The sequence below is a fragment of the Macaca mulatta genome, chromosome 6 (genome assembly GCF_049350105.2).
Source record: "Macaca mulatta isolate MMU2019108-1 chromosome 6, T2T-MMU8v2.0, whole genome shotgun sequence".
In the NCBI taxonomy this organism is placed as follows: domain Eukaryota; kingdom Metazoa; phylum Chordata; class Mammalia; order Primates; family Cercopithecidae; genus Macaca; species Macaca mulatta.
In genome coordinates, this window is record NC_133411.1 from 140074362 (window position 1) to 140092973 (window position 18612).

At 43.0% G+C, this 18612-nt stretch overlaps 1 protein-coding gene across 1 annotated transcript; it reads right to left on the minus strand.

Annotated features, from left to right (window-relative positions):
• Nucleotides 1–11751: 11751 nt before the first annotated feature.
• On the minus strand, nucleotides 11752–17640 carry HINT1 (histidine triad nucleotide binding protein 1). Its single transcript, NM_001258104.1, is given in 3 exon segments — nucleotides 11752–12026; nucleotides 14958–15062; nucleotides 17473–17640. Coding segments are annotated over 3 exon segments (381 nt in total). The 5' UTR covers nucleotides 17584–17640; the 3' UTR covers nucleotides 11752–11861.
• Nucleotides 17641–18612: the final 972 nt, after the last annotated feature.

Below are 18612 nucleotides of genomic sequence, written 5' to 3' on the forward strand. Positions count from 1 at the left end.
ACTATTTTTAATACATATAACACAGTGCCTGTCTCATAGCAAGCATTAAACAAATAGCAACTCTTATTAATGTTATCATAATACTTTCATAATTACTATCATAATACTATCATGATCATGGTCATCATTATTACAAAACATCAACCTACAGAGATCAATGAACAAGGATTAAATAAGGTAACAAAAGTCTCAGGTAAACTGTAGAGACCAATGACAAAGAGGACTAGATGGCCCCTCCAGATCCCATGGCACTATACAAGACCCTCCAGAAATTAAGTACGACCCCAGGGATGGGAGGGGGAAAACTCCAAATTGACTAAAACTAAGTATCTTTCACCATAATGGATCAGAGACTCAAAACAGAAAAGTTGTTACAGAAAAAAAAGAGGTATATTTATTACACACTTGAATGGCAGGCTGATATCTGTAACCACTATACCAGTTTTCAGTTGTACTGTACTGGTCAAGCAGGATGCCTATTGGACCCTTTCAGGAAAGCTTCAGAGGACTTGCCACATGCCCTGTCCCTTTCTGTAAGTCTTTTTTTTTTTTTTTTTTGAGGCAGATTCTCGCTCTGTCCCCCCGGCTGGAGTGCAATGGCACAATCTCGGCTCACTGCAACCTCTGCCTCCTGGGTTCAAGTGATTCTCCCGCCTCAGCCTCCTAAGTAGCTGGAATTGCAGGCACCCACCGTCATGCCTGGCAATTTTTTTTTTTTTTTTTTTTAGAGACAGGGTTTCACAATGTTGGCCAGGTTGGCCAGGCTGGTCTTGAACTCCTGACCTCAGGTGATCCCCCTGCCTCGGCCCTCCCAAAGTGCTGGGATTACAGGCATGAGCCACCTCGCCCAGTCCCTTTCTATAAGCCTTTAAGAGGTCTGTACACACTGGCCACCATACCAGATTGCCTCACCTCAGTGAACACTGATCAGTCATTTGCAGGCTATCTGTAGCTTATGAGGTGATCTGGCCCCTGAGGTTTATGCCTCAGGAGCCCCTGTCCTCTCTTAGAAAGTATGAATTCAAGTCACACAAAGACACGGAAACAATTAGTCTTAATGGCAGGAGAGAAAGTAGCTGAGTCAACAGCATAATGGTGGTAGGGTAGACTCTTTAATGGCTCTATCTTCCTCCCATCCTAGTATGCACGCCCCTTTGCAATGTGAGGTTTCTCTTTCTCACGTGCAGACATGAGGTCTGTTTCTCAAAACCTTTCCACCTAGGCTGGCCTTTTAACTTGCTGTGACCAACAGAATGTGGTGGAAGTGATGTTATGCAAGTTCTGAAGCCTAGGCCTCAAGAGATATTCCAGCATTTGTTTGACCTCTTGGATTGCTGCTCTGAGAACAGTAATCTGTGTAGAAGCTCAAGGTGAAAGACAACCTGGAAAGAAACCAAACTGAGACAGAATAGGGAAAGGGTTTGGCTTTAGCTCACACCAAGAGCATTCTTTTGTGATTCCCACTGATCACAAAATCTGCACCACTACTTCAGTGACACCATTTCCACTAATAGTCATATACAGAAAATAGTCAGTCTATATTGTTCTTTTGTGCACTCCTAATGTTTAACCATGCCTTTTACTTAAAGAACTCCAGAAACTGGTTTAGATCTAAAATCGAACAAAGGTTGCAGAGTGTCTTACCTGGTAAAGGAATGTTGAACAATAATTGATCTACAGCCTTGTTGCCGCTGGCCAGACCACCAGGTGGCCCATTACTCAATATAAGCATTGCAGCCAGATATGGGAACCTGCATACCCTTCCCCTACATGTTCTGCCCAGCCCAGCCTGCATACCCTACCCCTTATGTCAATTCCCACACTTTGCCTGATAAAAAAAAATCCCTACAGGCTTTTTTCAGAATGAGCTGGATCCTTGTGCCTCCGTTGTGTCCCTTGTTTTCTTTCTTTCTTTTTTTTTTTTCTTTTTTTGAGACAGAGTTTTGCTCTTGTTCCCCAGGCTAGAGTGCAATGGCACGATCTCAGCTCACCACAACCTCCACCTCCTGGGTTCAAACGATTCCCCTGCCTCAGTCTCCCAAGTAGCTGGAAAGCTGAGACTACAGGCATGTGCTACCATGCCATGCTAATTTTGTATTTTTAGTAGGGGTTTCTCCATTTTGGTCAGGCTGGTCTTGACTTCCCAACCTCAGGTGATCCACCTGCCTCGGCCTCCCAAAGTGCTGGAATTATAGGTGTGAGTCACAGCACCCAGCCTTTCCCTTGTTTTCAAGCACAAACCCAGAAATAAAAGGCTTGTCTGGGAAATCTGCTTGTCCCCCTGTTAATTTCCATTGCATGGGGAGCCAAAGAGCCTGTGGTGTGTAACTAAACCATGCCAACTGTCCCAGTTAAATCCATCCCCCTGCAACCCCCTAGGTGAATGAGTGAGCTACATGAGTGAGCCCAGGTGAAATAAGTAGAACTGCCCAAACAACCCACGAAAATCATAAGGAATAATAAATTGTAATTAATTTAAACTAAGTTTGAGATTATTACTGTGTGACCTCAATGTAAGGAAACAAGAGACTGAGGGGCCCTAGAGACAGGACTCCAGAGACCCCAGCTGACTGCAAGTACCAACCATGATACATCTGAGTGGGGTCATCTTGGACTTTCTAACCCTCAACAGAACACAGCAGCATGAATAAGATCAGGTAAAACTGTTGTGAGAAGTCAGGGAACCCAAACAGAGGGGCCAGCTGAAGCCATGGCAAACGAACAGAAATTGTGAAGATTTCATGGACATTTATTAGTTCCCCAAATTAATACTTTTATCATTTCTTACACCTGTCTTTACTGCAATCTCTGAACATAAATTATGAAGATTTCATGGACACTTATCACGTCCCCAATCAATACACTTGTGATTTCCTATGCCTGTCTTTACTTTAACACTTAATCCTGTCATCTTCGTAAGCTGAGGAGGATGTATGTCACCTCAGGACCCTGTGATGATTGCGTTAACTGCACAGATTGTTTGTAGAGCATGTGTGTTTGAACAATATGAAATCTGGGCACCTTGAAAAAAGAACAGGATAACAGCAATCTTCAGGGAACAAGGGAGCTAACCTTAAACTCTGACTGCCAGTGAGCTGGGCAGAACAGAGCCATATTTCTCTTCTTTCAAAAGCAAATAGGAGAACTATCACTGAATTATTTTTCTCAGCAAGGAACATCCCTGAGAAAGAGAATGTGCTCCTGAGGGTAGCCTCTAAAATGGCCGCTTTGGGGGCGGCTGTCTTTTACAGTCATAGACAAAGGGATGAAATAAGCCCCAGTCTCCCATAGTGCTCCCAGGCTTATTAGGACAACGAAATTCCCACTTAATAAATTTTGGTCAGACCGGTTTCTGCTCTCAAACCCTGTCTCCTGATAAGATGTTATCAATGACAATGCATGCCTGAAACTTCATTAGCAATTTTAATTTCGCCCTGTCCTATGGTCCTGTGATCTTGCCCTGCCTCCATTTGCTTTGTGATATTTTATTACCTTGTGAAGCATATGATCTCTGTGACCCACACCCTATCTGTACACTCACTCCCCTTGTTGAAAATCGCTAATAAAAACTTGCTGGTTTTACAGCTCAGGGAGCATCACAGAACCTGCTGACATGTGATGTCTCCCTTGGACACCCAGCTTTAAAATATCTCTCTTTTGTACGCTTTCCCTTTATTGCTCAGACCAGCCAATGCTTAGGGAAATAGAAAAGAACCCATGTTGAATATTGGAGGTGAATCTCCCCTGATATCTGGTAGCAGAGGATGGTTGAGGAGGTATTAGGATGGCAAGTACCAAGGCCCAATCACCCCAGTGATGGGAATATAATTCCCTGTTGAGACCAGTTCCCAGAATGTTGTACCAACAAGATCCCATACCTTTACATATACAGTTCCTTTTTTAGGAAACCAAGGACAGTATTTTTCCACCACCCAGGATAGAGTGACCATATTTTCCATGGTTACTCAGACTCTTCCCTGTTTTAATAGGTCTACATCTAAGGTTCCTTTTTCAGGAAACCAAGGACAGAATTTTACCACTGCCCTGAATAGAGAGACCATATTTTCCATGGGCACTGGAACCATTCCCTGTTTTAACGGGAGTTTAATATAGAAGAGATAAGTATAATTTTTATACTCCGTGTGACCCATAGTTAACCCAGACTGTACACAGACTACTCACCAGTCATCAGGGAGTCAAACACGTGTATCTGTGGACCAAACCGATGACATTTCTCCGCACCTACCAAAGGGAGTCAGGTTCCCACATGCACTTAGGAAAAAAGAAAGACCACGTGGGCACCAGATATCGGGGAAAACCCCAACCCTGATATTCAATTCTTTTCTATTTCTCTAAGCGTTGGCTGGTCTGAGAAATAAAGGGAAAGAGTACAAAAGAGAGAGATTTTAACCAATACAAAACAGCACAGAAACCACCCAGTCAGTCCATAGAATCTTGAGGAATAATAAATAGTGACTTCTCTCTCTCGCTCCCATATTTTGTCCATTGGCAAATCGTGCCAGCTCTATTTTCAAAATACATGCTGAATTGGATCACTACTCATCAGCTGTAACACTACCTACCAGACCAAGCCATCATTTATAACGTGGGTTATAAAATGGCCTCCTAACAAGCCTTTTTGAAATGATTAAAACATTTTCTATCTTGATTGTGTCAAATTCATCAAGCTGTACACTTTTTATGGGTAGATTTTATTGTATTAATAACTTATACTTCAAAAGTCCTGACTTTTTAAAAAGTAACATGAAGCCACTCAAGCTTTCAGGTCATTTTCAAAGCACAACAAATCCATTTTAAACCAACTGCATATTTTTTAGGACAAGTGCAAAATAAACTTTGATATGAAATAAAGGGGCAAAACCAGCTATAGACACATCAAATTTTACTCTAAGCAAATGCATGTACAAGTCACACTCTTTCTGAGAAGCTTATAGAACATAATTATAATAAACATAGAGAGAAAACTTAATAAGCTGTTATAAGCAGAAATCTCTTTATTAAATGATCCTGTATATTATAGGAAGCAATTCAAGGAGCAGCTACTATCATCAGCCAGTGCTCTCAGTTTGCTTTACAGTTGAATGAAAAGGCTGATATGCAGACTTCGAATGAGCTGTTGACATATATGCAATACATATTTGAAAGAGAAGGACTTAACCAACTTTTGTTCTCTTTAACTAAAATCTGTGCCATAAGAAAAGAGCTTTTGACCCAGCATGGTGGTTCACACCTGTAATCACAGCACTTTGGAAGGCTGATGGGAGAGGATCACTTGAATCCAGTAGTTGGAGACCAGCCTGAGCAACAAAGCAAAACCCCATCTCCATAAAAAATAGAAAAACAGCCACGTGCAGCTACTCAGGAGGCTGAAGGAGGAGGATTACTTGAGCCCATGAGGTCGAGGCTGCAGTGAAAGGTCATTGTGCCATTGCACTCCAGCCTGGGTAACAAAGTGAGACCATATCTCAAAAAAAAAAAATGAGAAAGAGTGAGAAAGGCTTTTGAAAATTTACTTATTATTTTGTAAGCCATAATGTAAATAGAAAAAAAAATGTAATCAGTATGATAAAGCACCAGAAATGAGTGTAGCAAAGAAGGAGCTTTGCTTGGAATTACAGTTGCACCCACTATTCACAGAAAATAGGGGGTGGTCAACAAAATGCCTCCTGGTCTTGACTCAGTGTTGGAGAAAAGAGTGAATATAGCCAAATTGCAACTACCTAATCAGTCCTTTCAGCACCTTGGCAAGGTCTAAGAATGCCTGGCTGATTTTCCACAGTCATGAACACTGGCTATCAGTGATGGGGGATATACTGTGACCTACCTGTCAGTATCAACTCTAGATTTATTCCTTTCTAGTTTAATTCTGGACAGCAAGATACCCAGCCTGTCTTATCTCTTGGGGTGATCAATAATACATAAGCAGAAGGTCTTGAAGGACCTCCGTAAAAGCTCTTTTTAAAAGGGACATAATGCTGACATGACTTTTTGCCATTTTCCTTCCCTCTCTCTCTTTTTGATGGGGGAATCTGATAGCTGGAGCTGCATCTATCCATGCATCATTAAGTGACCTTGAGGACATAAAAGATGGTAGAGAAGAAAGATAGGAGCCCGAATTCTTGCTGATGTCACAAAGGTGATAAAAGAGCCCTGGATTGCCACCTTAGGGGGTTCTATAACTTGAAAGAAAAAAAATAAGCCTTTATTATGCCATTTAAATCTGTTTTCTTGTTTTGTTTTGTTTTTATTATGTAGGCTAATTCTAACCTACATAAATGAAAAATAGGTTTTTTTTGTTTGTTTTTTTGGTAGACAGGGTCTTGCTCTGTCACGCAGGTTGGAGTGCAGTGGCATGATCTTGGCTCAGTGCAACCTGTGCCTCCCAGGCTAAAGCAATCCTCCCACCTAAGTCTCCCAGCACCTCAGCCTCCCAAGCAGCTGGAATTACAGGCACACGCCACCACGCAAGCTAATTTCTTTTTTTTTTTCTATTTTTTGTAGAGACGAGGTTTCATCATGTTGCCCAGGCTGGTCTTGAACTCCTGAGCTCAAGTGATCCTCCCACCTTGGTCTCCCAAAGTGTTGAGATTACAGGCATGAGCCACCACACCCAGCAAGAATACACATATTTTAAAATAAAGATTAAAGAGCACTTTGATTTTCTCAGTGGCTTACTCAAGGAAATTATTTCAATGATAAACTAAGTTCCTCAAATGACCTGAACTTATCACTTCAGTTCTAAAATATAACATTTAATATTAAAGATAAGAGTCATTTCTCACATAGCCTCCTCAGATCAGTTCAATCAACATGTGGTACTGGCTGGATGCATGGCCCACACCTGTAATCCCAGCACTTTCGGAGGCCAAGGTGAGCAGATCACCTGAGGTCAGGAGTTTGAGACTAGCCTGGCCAACATGGTGAAACACTTTCTCTACTAAAAATGAAAAAAAAAAAATTAGCTGGGAGTGGTGGTGCATGCCTGTAACCTCAGCTACTTGGGAAGCTGAGGCACAAGAATCACCTGAACCCGGGAGGCAGAGGTTGCAGTAAGCCAAAATCACATCCCTGCACTCTGGCCTGGGCAACAGAGTGACTCTGGCTCAAAAAAAAAAAAAAAAAAAAAAAATGTGGTGCCATGGTCCCCACAGGAACTGGCTTACACTCTAGTTAAAAGCCCAATTGTTATCTCCAAGTTCTAACCCCTGTTTACCCTGGCAATCTCAACCTCTGAGCTATTTCTAAGGGCAGAACAATCAAATAGGCCGCTATGATTGTTAAAATCCCAAGCCACCTTATAAAGTTTCATCATTCCTGAATCATAGGTCTTGTATTAATTACAGTAAATACTCCTAAGTATTATTACCCAAATCCTGAAATCTCAGTGGCTTAACAAATAAAATTCAACGTGGGTCAGGAGTGTGGCAAATACTCCTCCATGCAGTCATTTGGAGACTCAGGCTCATTCCACCAAACATCTAAATCTCCTCTATTGAATCCTTTCTGCATCTTGTCAACTAAAGAAAAAAAAAGCAAAGGAGAGTGCATGGGAGATATTTCAGAGTCTTGGAAATGACATACATTAGTTCCTCACACATTTCATTAACCAGACAATAGGTATATGGCCCCACACAGCTGAAAGGATGCAGGGAAATGCAGTCTAGCTGTATGCTAAAAAAGAAAAAAAAAATTAAGACAATAGGGTGTTTTGGTTAACATTGCTGTTACAAATTACCCCAAAACTTGGTGACTATTATCACTCCATTTCTGTGGATCAGGAATTTGGGAGATTAGACAGGTGCGTATACTGTGGGGTCTTTCTCATGAGGTTACAGTCAGATGCTAATCAGGACTGCAGTCATCTTGAAGTCTCAACTGGGGCTGGGAAGGGTTTATTCGCATAGCTGACATATTGCTGGCTGTTGGCAGGCCTCAGTTCCTCTTAACATAACACCTTTCCAGTGGGCTGCTTGAGTGTCCCTGGCCATAGCAACTGGCTTTCCCAAGTATCTTAGTCTGTTCTGGCTGCTAGAAAAGAACACCACAGCAGCCTGGACAACGTGGTGAAACCCCATCTCTACAAAAAATACAAAAAGTAACCAGTGTGATGGCATGAACCTGTAGTTCCAGCTACAGGTTCCAACTACCTGTACTTCCTACAGGAAGAGAAGTGGGAGGATCACCTGAGCCCAGGGAAGTCGAGGCTGCAGGGAGCCATGATCACGGCACTGCATTCCAGCCTGGGCAACAGAGTAAGAAAAACCCTGTTTCGGGGGGAAAAAAATGCTATAGACTTGGGTGGCTCATAAACCACAGCAATTTCTTTCTCACAATTCTAGAGGATGGGAAGTCTAAGATCAAGGCACTGGCAGATTCAATGTCTGGTGAGCCCACTTCCTGGTTTGTAAGGACATTCTTCTCATTGGGTTCCCACACAGTGAAAGGGGCAGGAGCTCTCCAAAGTCTCTTTTATAAGGGCACTCACCCCACTCATAAAAGCTCCGGCCTCATAATTTAATCACCTACCAAAGACCCCACCTTCTAATACCATCACATCGGAGGTTAGAATTTCAACATATGAATTTTGGGAAACATATTCAGTCAATAGCTGTGAGCAATCCAAGAGACCACAGTGTAAGTCATAAGGCCTTTTGTGATGCAGCCTCAGAAATCATACTATCATTTGTACCATACTGTTTATTACGGATCAGCTCAGATTCAATGAGAAACACAAGGGTGCAAATACCAGAAGTGAGGATCCTTGTGGGCTATCCTGGAGACTGGCGACCACATGAGATTTGCTGAATATATGCCACAAGACAGTTTTGGGCAGAGAGGTCACAGACAACCAGCAAAACAACTTGGTGGTTGGCTACCTGACTTATTAACACTAGCTTAACTAAATCATTGGGAAAGACAATATACATGATAAAAGCCGAGCCAATCCTCTTATACATAATACAAATGCATTCATTATTCATTCTTTACTGTGGCACAAATCCCTCCAAAACTTCTCCCTACACCTTCCCTCAACATAAAATTATAAACTCATAAAAATACTAGGAAAGGCCAGGGACGGTGGCTCACACCTGTAATCCCAGCATTTTGGGAACCAAGGCGGGCAGATCACCTGAGGCTGGGAATTTGAAACCAGCCTGACCAACATGGAGAAACCCCATCTCTACTAAAAATACAAAATTAGCCGAGCATGGTGGCGCATGCCTGTAATCCCAGCTACTCAGGAAGCTGAGGCAGGAGAATCGCTTGAACCTGGGAGGTAGAGGTTGCAGTGAGCTGAGATTGCACCATTGCACTCCAGCCTGGGCAACAAGAGCGAGACTCAGTCTCAAAAAAAAAAAAAAAAAAGTACTAGGAAAACAAAAATAATATTTTAAAATCCTCTTAGGATGGGAAAGGCTTATGAAATAAATTTAATATGGATGTATTAACTATATAAACATTTTTTTTTTTTTGAGACGGTGTCTTGCTCTGTCGCCCAGGCTGGAGTGCGGTAGCGCGATTTTGGCTCACTGCAACCTCCGCCTCCTGGGTTCACGCCATTCTCCTGGCTCAGCCTCCCAAGTAACTGGGACTACAGGCGCCCCCCACCACGCCTGGCTAATTTTTTTTTGTATTTTTAGTAGAGACAGGGTTTCACCGTGTTAACCAGGATGGTCTTGATCTCCTGACCTCGTGATCCGCCCGCCTCGGCCTCCCACAGTGCTGGGACTACAGGCATGAGCCACCGCACCCGGCCAACTATATAAACATTTTAAACACCATAAACAAAGGAGACAAATGAAAAATTGGGAAAAAAATTATGTGTTGCACATAAAGAGTCAATTTCCCTTCTCTCCCCACCTCCAAAAAAAAAAAAAAAAACTATTTTAAAAAATCACTAAGAGGAAATAAAATTTTAAGAAAAACAACTTTCAATTAAATGTGTCAAAACCCTACAACAATCTTTTTAGATTAAAAATGGAAGGCCGGGCACAGTGGCTCATACCTGTAATCCCAGCACTTTGGGAGACCAAGGCACGTGCATCACCTGAGGTCAGGAGTTCGAGACCAGCCTGGCCAACATGGTGAAACCCCCTCTACTAAAAATACAAAAATTAGCAAGGCATGACGGTGTGCGCCTGTAGTCCCAGCTACTTGGGAGGCTGAGGCAGGAGAATTGCTTGAAACTGGGAGGCGGAAATTGCAGTGAGCCATTGTGCCACTGCATTCCAGCTCCTGGATGCATTCCAGTTCCACTCGTGGATAACTCTCTCAAAAAAAAAAAAAAAGGAAAAAACCTGTTAAGTATGAAGAGAATGGGAGAAGAAACAAAGTATTAAGTTTTGGAAGCCGGAAAGTGCCTACACAAAGGCAAGCAAAGAAGCAAAGCTACTAAGCTTGTATTACATAGAACCTTAGAGGCAGGGAGTGGTGGCTCACACCTGTAAATCCCAGCACTTTGGGAGGCCAGGGCAGGCAGATCACCTGAGTTCAGGAGTTTGAGACCAGCCTGGCCAACATGGTGAAACACCATCTCTACCAAAAATACAAAAATTAGCCAGGCGTGGTGGCACACGCCAGTAATCCCAGCTACTCAGGAGGCTGAGTGAGGCAGAATCGCTTGAACCCAGGAGGTGGAGGTTGCATTGAGCTGAGATCACACAACCGCACCACCGCCTGGGCGAAACAGCCAGACTCTGTCTCAAAAAAAAAAAAAATATATATATATATAAAAAAATAGAACCTTAGAAAGGCCAGGGTACGTGGTGAGACTAAAAACAAAAGGTTGGTTGTCAGTCTACATGAAAACCCAGACCCGGACACGTTCCCTTTCCTACTCTCTCTGATGTAGCCAGATTCATGCACAACTTAAATATGTTTATTAATGTGTGCATACACATTTAGAACAATGAGGTTTCAATTGGAAAAGTGAATTCTAGGTAAAATATTTTCAAGTCTTTATAATAAATATTGAGATGGAGTTTAAATAGCAAGGAAATACCAATGTATGGCTTCACATGGTCATCAAAGATTGTGTGACAAACCTACTTTCATTCTTTCCAAATTATGCCCAGAGTCCAGGGCAAATGTGTGCTGAACATAAAGCATTGTTTCTTTTTCTCGCTCTGTCGCCCAGGCTGGAGTGCAGTGGCACAATCTCTGCTCACTGCAAGCTCTGCCTCCCAGGTTCACACCATTCTCCTGCCTCAGCCTCCCAAGTAGCTAGGACTACAGGCGCCTGCCACCATACCCGGCTAATTTTTTATATTTTTAGTAGAGATGGGGTTTCACCATGTTAGCCAGGATGGTCTCGATCTCCTGACCTCGTGATCCACCCGCCTCAGCCTCCCAAAGTGCTGGGATTTACAGGTGTGAAAATCATTGTTTCTAAACCCAAAATCATCAATTTGCTATGTTCTTAGAAAACGTGAGAATTAGCTTAAAAATCTAATTTGGACCTATTTTAACCTGGAAAGATATTTCAAAGTTAAAGCTAAATTTATAAACTCTCATTATTTGTCTTCAAAGACTAGTAACACCATTAAAACAATGCAATGTTCATATGTTGAGTCCTCCTTGGGAAGAAAAAGCAAGAAACCTCCAAAATTGTAAACCCACCTTCAAATATTCCAACAAATATATTTTTAAAATAACAAATCAAATGCAACATTCAGAGAGACTATAAGCCATGCAACAATGTCTTTTATTATGTATGTGGTTTTAAAATTATTTCTTGAATCTCTCCATACACAGGCAAAAATAAGTGTGTTACTTAACATACTGGAACTTGCCTAACTTAATCATTGCCTAGAGAAGAGAAAATTATCCCCAAAACGTGCTTAACCAGGAGGCCAATGCATCTGCCGACCTCCAAGAACATGGAGATGAACGTGATAGACAGACTGTCCACCATCTGAACCTTCATTCACCACCATTCGATAACCCTTATTCAGGCCCAGATCAGCAGCACATTTCTTGCCAACAATCATTAAGTGTCCAAGAAGCTGGAAAAGGAAAAAAAAAGTTTCTTAGGCACAGGCAATTTATTACTTCTTGACATTAAATAACAAACTGTCAAGCTGAAATATCAAATCTTAAAACTCTCACTGAAACACACCCCTTTGAGCAAATATTTGGAAACTCTTAATGCCAACAGAGCACAATCTACAACTGGAGACCCATTAAGATTAGGCATTTATCATTACTAATTTCAAGAAACAAATTATAAGTAAAATCTGCTGTTCAATTAAACTCTTTTTTTTAAGAGACGGGGTCTTGTTCTGTCACTCAGGCTGGAGTGCAGTGGCATGATCTCAGCTCACTGCAGCCTCGACCTCCCAGGTTGAAGTGATCCTCCTGCCTCATCCACCCAAGGGGCTGGGACTACAGGCACACGCCACCACACCTGGCTAATTTTTGTATTTTTTTGTTGAGACGGGGCTTCTCCATGTTGCCCAGGCTGGTCTTCAACTCCTGTGCTCGGGCAATCCGCCCACCTTAACCTCTGAAGTACTGGAATTACAGGCACAAGGCACTATGCCAAACCAAAAAAAAATTTTAATTATATTCCAAGTAGTGTTTATGTTTTCTTAATAAAGCAAGACATCTTGCTTTCTTTATGATTTCCTTATGACCATTATGGATTTTCCTGTGAACACTACCAGATCTTTTGCATTGCCTGCGGACTTGTAGGATCCTGTGGCAAATACCTAGTCTCACTGTGTCATCCTGTTTGTTTTTTGGTTCTATCTACAGTCAATTTGTCTCTATTTACACAAGGAGTCCACTTGTGTGTTGCCAGTTTTCTTCCCTATAAAAGTTAAAGGGGAGAAGGTTGGCGAGAGCAAAGAACTTTAACTCCCATTTCACTGCTTATGCTTTCCCATTGTGAGAGAAAAAAGTTGAGAAGGTTAACTTCAACATTCTAAAAAGCTCTCAGGAAAGGGAACTCCTTTAATTCCTATGGCAAGAAAAGAGCGAAGGGAGAGAATCTTACATTTCTAGTCTCATTACCTTAGTAAGCCCCAGGACAGTGGACTCCGCTTACCTTATTTATGCAGTGAGGTCCATTGTACAGGTGGACAATGGACAAAAATTGTAAGTTGGGGAAATTATGATTTTTCAACTTTACAATGGTGTGGAAGCGATATGCATTCAGGAGAACCCATACTTCAAATTTTGATCCTTTTCCAGACTAGTGATATGCAGTAAAATACTCTTACATGAGATATTCAACTTTGTTACAGAATAGGCTCTGTATTAGATGATTTTGCCCAACTGCAGGTTAATGTCAAATGTTCTGAGCAAGCTTAAGTTAGACTAGGCTAGGCTATAATGTTCAGTAAGTTAGGTGTATTACGTGCATTTTCGACAGACATACAGTATTTTTAACTTATGATGGGTTTATCAGCATGTAACCCTATCTTAAGTTGATGAGCATCTATATAAAATTTTGTACAGCAGGTACCTATACTGGTCACAAAATTTAATTATTAATGAGCAGTTTTAAAACTGGTTCGTAAATGTTTCCTGGCAAACAACTGTCTTCTAAGTAAAAGAGCTGACCTTAAAACACCAATTTAGAATGTTAACTGAGTAAAAATTCACATTTTATTATCCTTATAGAAAAGAGCTGCATTGGAGTAAGAAGCTCTGACCTTAAAATGCCATGACTGTCTAATTATACTAAATGGTAAAAATTTGTATTCTGGGGCCAGACGCGGTGGCTCACACCTGTAATCCCAGCACTTTGGGAGGCCGAGGTGGGCAGATCACCTGAGGCTGGGAGTTCGAGACTAGCCTGACCAACATGGAGAAACCTCGTCCCTACTAAAAATACAAAATTAGCCAGGCGTGATGGCACATGCCTGTAATCCCAGCTACTCAGGAGGCAGAGGTTGTGGTGAGCCGAGATTGTGCCATTGTACTCCAACCTGGGCAACAAGAGCAAAATTCCATCTCAAAAAAAAAAAAAAAGTGTATTCTGAGGTTTTAATGCTACTGCATATAAAATGGTATTTTACCATTAAGTACTCGCTCTAATCTTTGAACTCTGTGATTTGTACAAATATATTGAATTAAAAATTAATGTCCTGAAGTTTCTAAGTTTCAGAAATAACGTCTCACTTTAAAAAGTATCCCCAAGTAAATACAACTGACCCTTGCACAACATGGGTTTGACCTGTGCAGATCTACCCATAGGCAAATTTTCTTCTGCCTCTGCCACCCCTGAGACAGCTATAGCTAGACCAACCCCTCCTCTTCCTCAGCCTACTCAACATGAAGATGACAAGGATGAAGACCTTTATGGTTCACTCCACTTAATGAATAGTAAATATATTTTCTCTTCCTTACGATTTTCTTAATAACCTTTTCTCTAGCTTACTTTACGAATACAATAGGCCAGGTGCAGTGGCTCACGCTTGTAATCCCAGCACTTTGGGAGGCAGAGGAGGGCAAATCACAAGGTCAGGAGATCGAGAGCATCCTGACTAACACAGTGAAACTCCATCTCTACTAAAAATACAAAAAATCAGCCAGGTGTGGTGGCGGGCGCCTGTAGTCCCAGCTACTCGGGAGGCTGAGGCAGGAGAATGGTGTGAACCTGGGAGGCGGAGTTTGCAGTGAGCCAAGATCGGGGGCACCACTGCACTCCAGCCTGGGTGACAGAGCAAGACTCCATTTCAAAAAAAAAAAAAGATAATAGCAAGTGTTGATAAGGATATGGAGAAGATGGAATGCTCATTCATTGCTGGTGGGATACAAAATGATGCAGCAACTTTGGAAAACAGCTGGGCAATTGAAATCTTAATGGTTTTTCTAGTTTTTCCTTAATAATGACCTTAGGAAGATGAAAATGTGACAGCACTTTAAGGACAAAATTAATCTCCCAATTTAAAAAGCAAGAAAATAAATCATGTTAGAAATTTACTTACACTTTCATCATCATCTTCTGCTGCAGAAATCTGGGATATATGTTTCTTGGGTATCACCAGAAAATGTGTTGGTGCTTGAGGGGAAATGTCGTGGAAAGCAAGGCACTAGGGAAAAGGGAAAGAAATAAATAAATCAAACTTTTAGTATATTGGTAGGATAAAACTTATTTCAACAAATATTTACTGAACAGTAACTACATGGGGAGCACTAGATGCTAAGAAAACAGAAGTGTACACATTACGAATGGTGCCGTGATCCTTTCCATGGAAGTTTTTTTGTTTTTTTGTTTTTGAGATGTAGTCTCACTGTCACCCAGGCTGGAGTGCAATGGCAAGATCTCAGCTTACTGCAACCTCCGCCTCCTGGGTTCAGGCGATTCTCTTGCCTCAGCCTCCCAAGTAGCTGGGATTACAGGCATGTGCCATCATGCCCAGTTACTTTTTGTGGTTTTGTACAGACAGGGTTTCACCATGTTATCCAGGCTGGTCTCAAACTCCTGACCTCAGGTGATCCATCCGCCTTGGCCTCCCAAACTGCACCCAGACTCCATGGAAGTCTTATGGGAAGACCAACTTTAAATACAGGTATAATCACCAAAGGTCATACATGTTAAAAAGTAAAGGATAATATGAATGATTATTACAGGAAAAGCCTGATTTAGATTGTTTAGGGACAACAACTCTGCAGTGACATTTAAACTGGGAGCCAATGAATGCATAGAAATTGGCCATGCTAATCCTTGTCTGCCTCTCCAGATCTCCTGCAACTCTTCACGTGGAACTGTCCTTCTGAGCTGTCCGCCCTCAAAGCTTTTTCAGTGATCCTCTCCCCCTCCAAACCCCAACTTCTAACTTAAACTGCTAGTCATCCCGCCATTCCATTCCCAGCACATATATGATTTCTGGAAGAAAAAAGAAAAAAAACAGAAAAAAACCTCTGATTCCCCTCCCCGTCCCATTACTCCCAGGTCAGAGTCCTAGTTGTGCAATTTCCTGTGTGTGTGTGTGTGTGTGTTTTTTCTTTATGATAGCAATCAGTTTTTTAACTACGTATTTGTCTGCTATTTGATTAATATCTATTCTCACTCTACTCAACTATTTAAGAAATATACCTATCCTTTTGTGTAAAACTGAAGAGTACATATATGATACATACTCTTCGGCATTTAGACTATTTAACACAGTGTCTGTAAATAGACGCACGACATTAATATCTTTTTTTGTATCTCTTGCTCACTGCTGAAGTGAAAACTGTTTTAATAAAACCCATCCACACTTATTTGTCTCAGGAGTAATTCTACTGGGTACTCCCTACAAAATGCTGATTCATTTAGACTGCTTCCTGCTGTTATACAGTTGGACTTCGGTGGTTCAAATGTAAATTTTTCAACAACCATTTCTCAAAGGCAACTGCAAACTTTAAAAAGAAATATTTTTTCTAAAACCAAAGAATTACCCCTGAGTAGAGACAAAGTTTTTTTTAAAAATTCGCCTGGAAGAACCTAATTAAATCTTTGATAACGTTTTGAATCTAACTAAACGACACTAGTAGAATAAATGTTTTTCTTATATTTCATATTTCCTAAATTTAACAAAACTGTTTACAAAATTGTTCTATCTAAATCATCCAATCTGCCCAGCTTTATCTGAGATCCAATCCCAAAAATACAACTGTCCACTAAATAATTTACACAATATATCTCAAAGTCACATGGGATTTCACCTACAAGAAGTCAACAAAAACTACAGTCTCAGTCTCTTGGCTTAAAATTACTTCCTGTTGAATATAAAAGGAATCATTCAGCTGTTTGTAGGCCCGACACGTTCAGCGGGAGAGGTCAACCGAAAGCAAATCCCAGACGCGGGCCCACTTCTTCTCTCAGGAGATCGCCTCGCCAGCCCAGGGTACGGCTTGGGGTGGAGACAGGGATGGGGTAGCGGTGAGGTGGCAAACCGCACACCGCGGAGGAGGCCGGCAGGCCCAGCCGGTCCGCGCACCTCCCCGCGCCCCGAGGCCCTGGAGCACAATGCCATGCCGAGCAGCGCCCAGGAACGGCCGGCCCTGGCAGGCCGGCTGTGCGCGGGAGATCGCGGAGATTGGGCATGAGTCAGGGCGCGATCGGGTTTCTCTCTGTCAGGCAGAGCGCTGGCGAGATTTCGAGATTCCTGATACAGGCGAGGTCGGAGGCAGCCGGGGAGCCGGCGGGCTTCCACGCGGGGGCCTCAGTGCGCTCCGACACGCGCCCAGGCCCCGCGGTGCCGCACCCAGGACGCCCGGCGGCCTGGCCCGCGCCCGGGGCAGATAACGAGTAACCGGAGCGCCGGCACGCGCCGGCAGGCCGCCTCGGAGTGCCCGGGCCCTGTCCCCTGGCTGGGGGCCCACTGGGCCAGGGCGGCCAGGTCCCCTGCCATCGCCGCTGCACTCGCGACCCCTCCTGTCCCTCCGCGAGAAACCCGAGGATCCGGGGACGATACCCCACCTCAGCAGGCGAGCGAGGTGGTTCACGGTACCTACCTGGTCATCCTCAAAAATGATTTTGGCTGGTATTTCCTTGCGGATGATCTTCCCGAAGATCGTGTCGCCACCAGGCCGAGCGACCTGAGCCTTGGCAATCTCATCTGCCATCTCGGCCTCTCTCCCGCGCGGCGGCCAGGGTAGAGGCTCGAAAGGAGGGAGGAACCCGCGGAGCGTGCGGCGCGAGAGGGCGCAGCCAAGCCTGCGCCGGTGCCTGCGCCCCAGTGAATCCTGCGCGTGCGCACTGGCGACCGGGGCTGCGAGAGCGGCCAGCATGCCGGAGCTCCGCAGGAACTGCGGCAGGGACGGGCAGGGGGAAGTTCCTGGTCTTGAGCTCCAAGGAGATTGCTAAGTCGTTTTTCTAGCCTCCTTTCTTGTCTCCTGGGGAATGGAGTTACTGGTATAAACCCTTCGTCTGCCTATGGACGCTTGTAGGGAAAGTTGGATACTGTAACTGACAAGATTTGACAATTCAAGTGGTGCTGGCTGCAATTTAGCACTTAGATTATTTAAGGTCTTGCTGCTGCAGCAGATTTTAAGTCCTCTCTTCAGATTTTTTTCTCTCTCTACCAGTGGTTCTCAATCTTGACTACACATTAAGATCACTTGGGGAGCTTCTGAAAATCCCCGTGAACCTGGCTGCACCCCAGATCCATTAAATAAGAATCTTTGGAGATGAGCTCCAGGCATCAGTAGTTTGTAAACCTCCCTAGACTGCTCTTCAAGGAATTTTTCCCGGCAGCAATCAACATAATGTATTAATAAAATGACCCACCTTAAAAAAACAAAACCTTCCTTAATTACCACATCCCCCTCATATCTTTGCTCCTTTTAAAAAAGTTTTCTACATACCGTGTCTGCTTTCTTTCATTTTTGTGTCCATTTCCCTCTTGTCAAGGTCACTAAGGACATCCATTTATAAAATACTATAGACAACTCCAGTTATCATACTAGACCTCTAAGTGTACGTATTAAGAAAAAGTATACCTCCTCAGTACCTTTTTTTTTTTTTAAGATAGATTCTTGCTGTGTCGCCCAGGCTCGACTGCAGTGGCACAATCTCGTTTCATTGCAACTGCTGCCTCCCGGGTTCAAGTGATTCTCATGCCTCAGCCTCCCAAAGTCGCTGGGACTACAGGC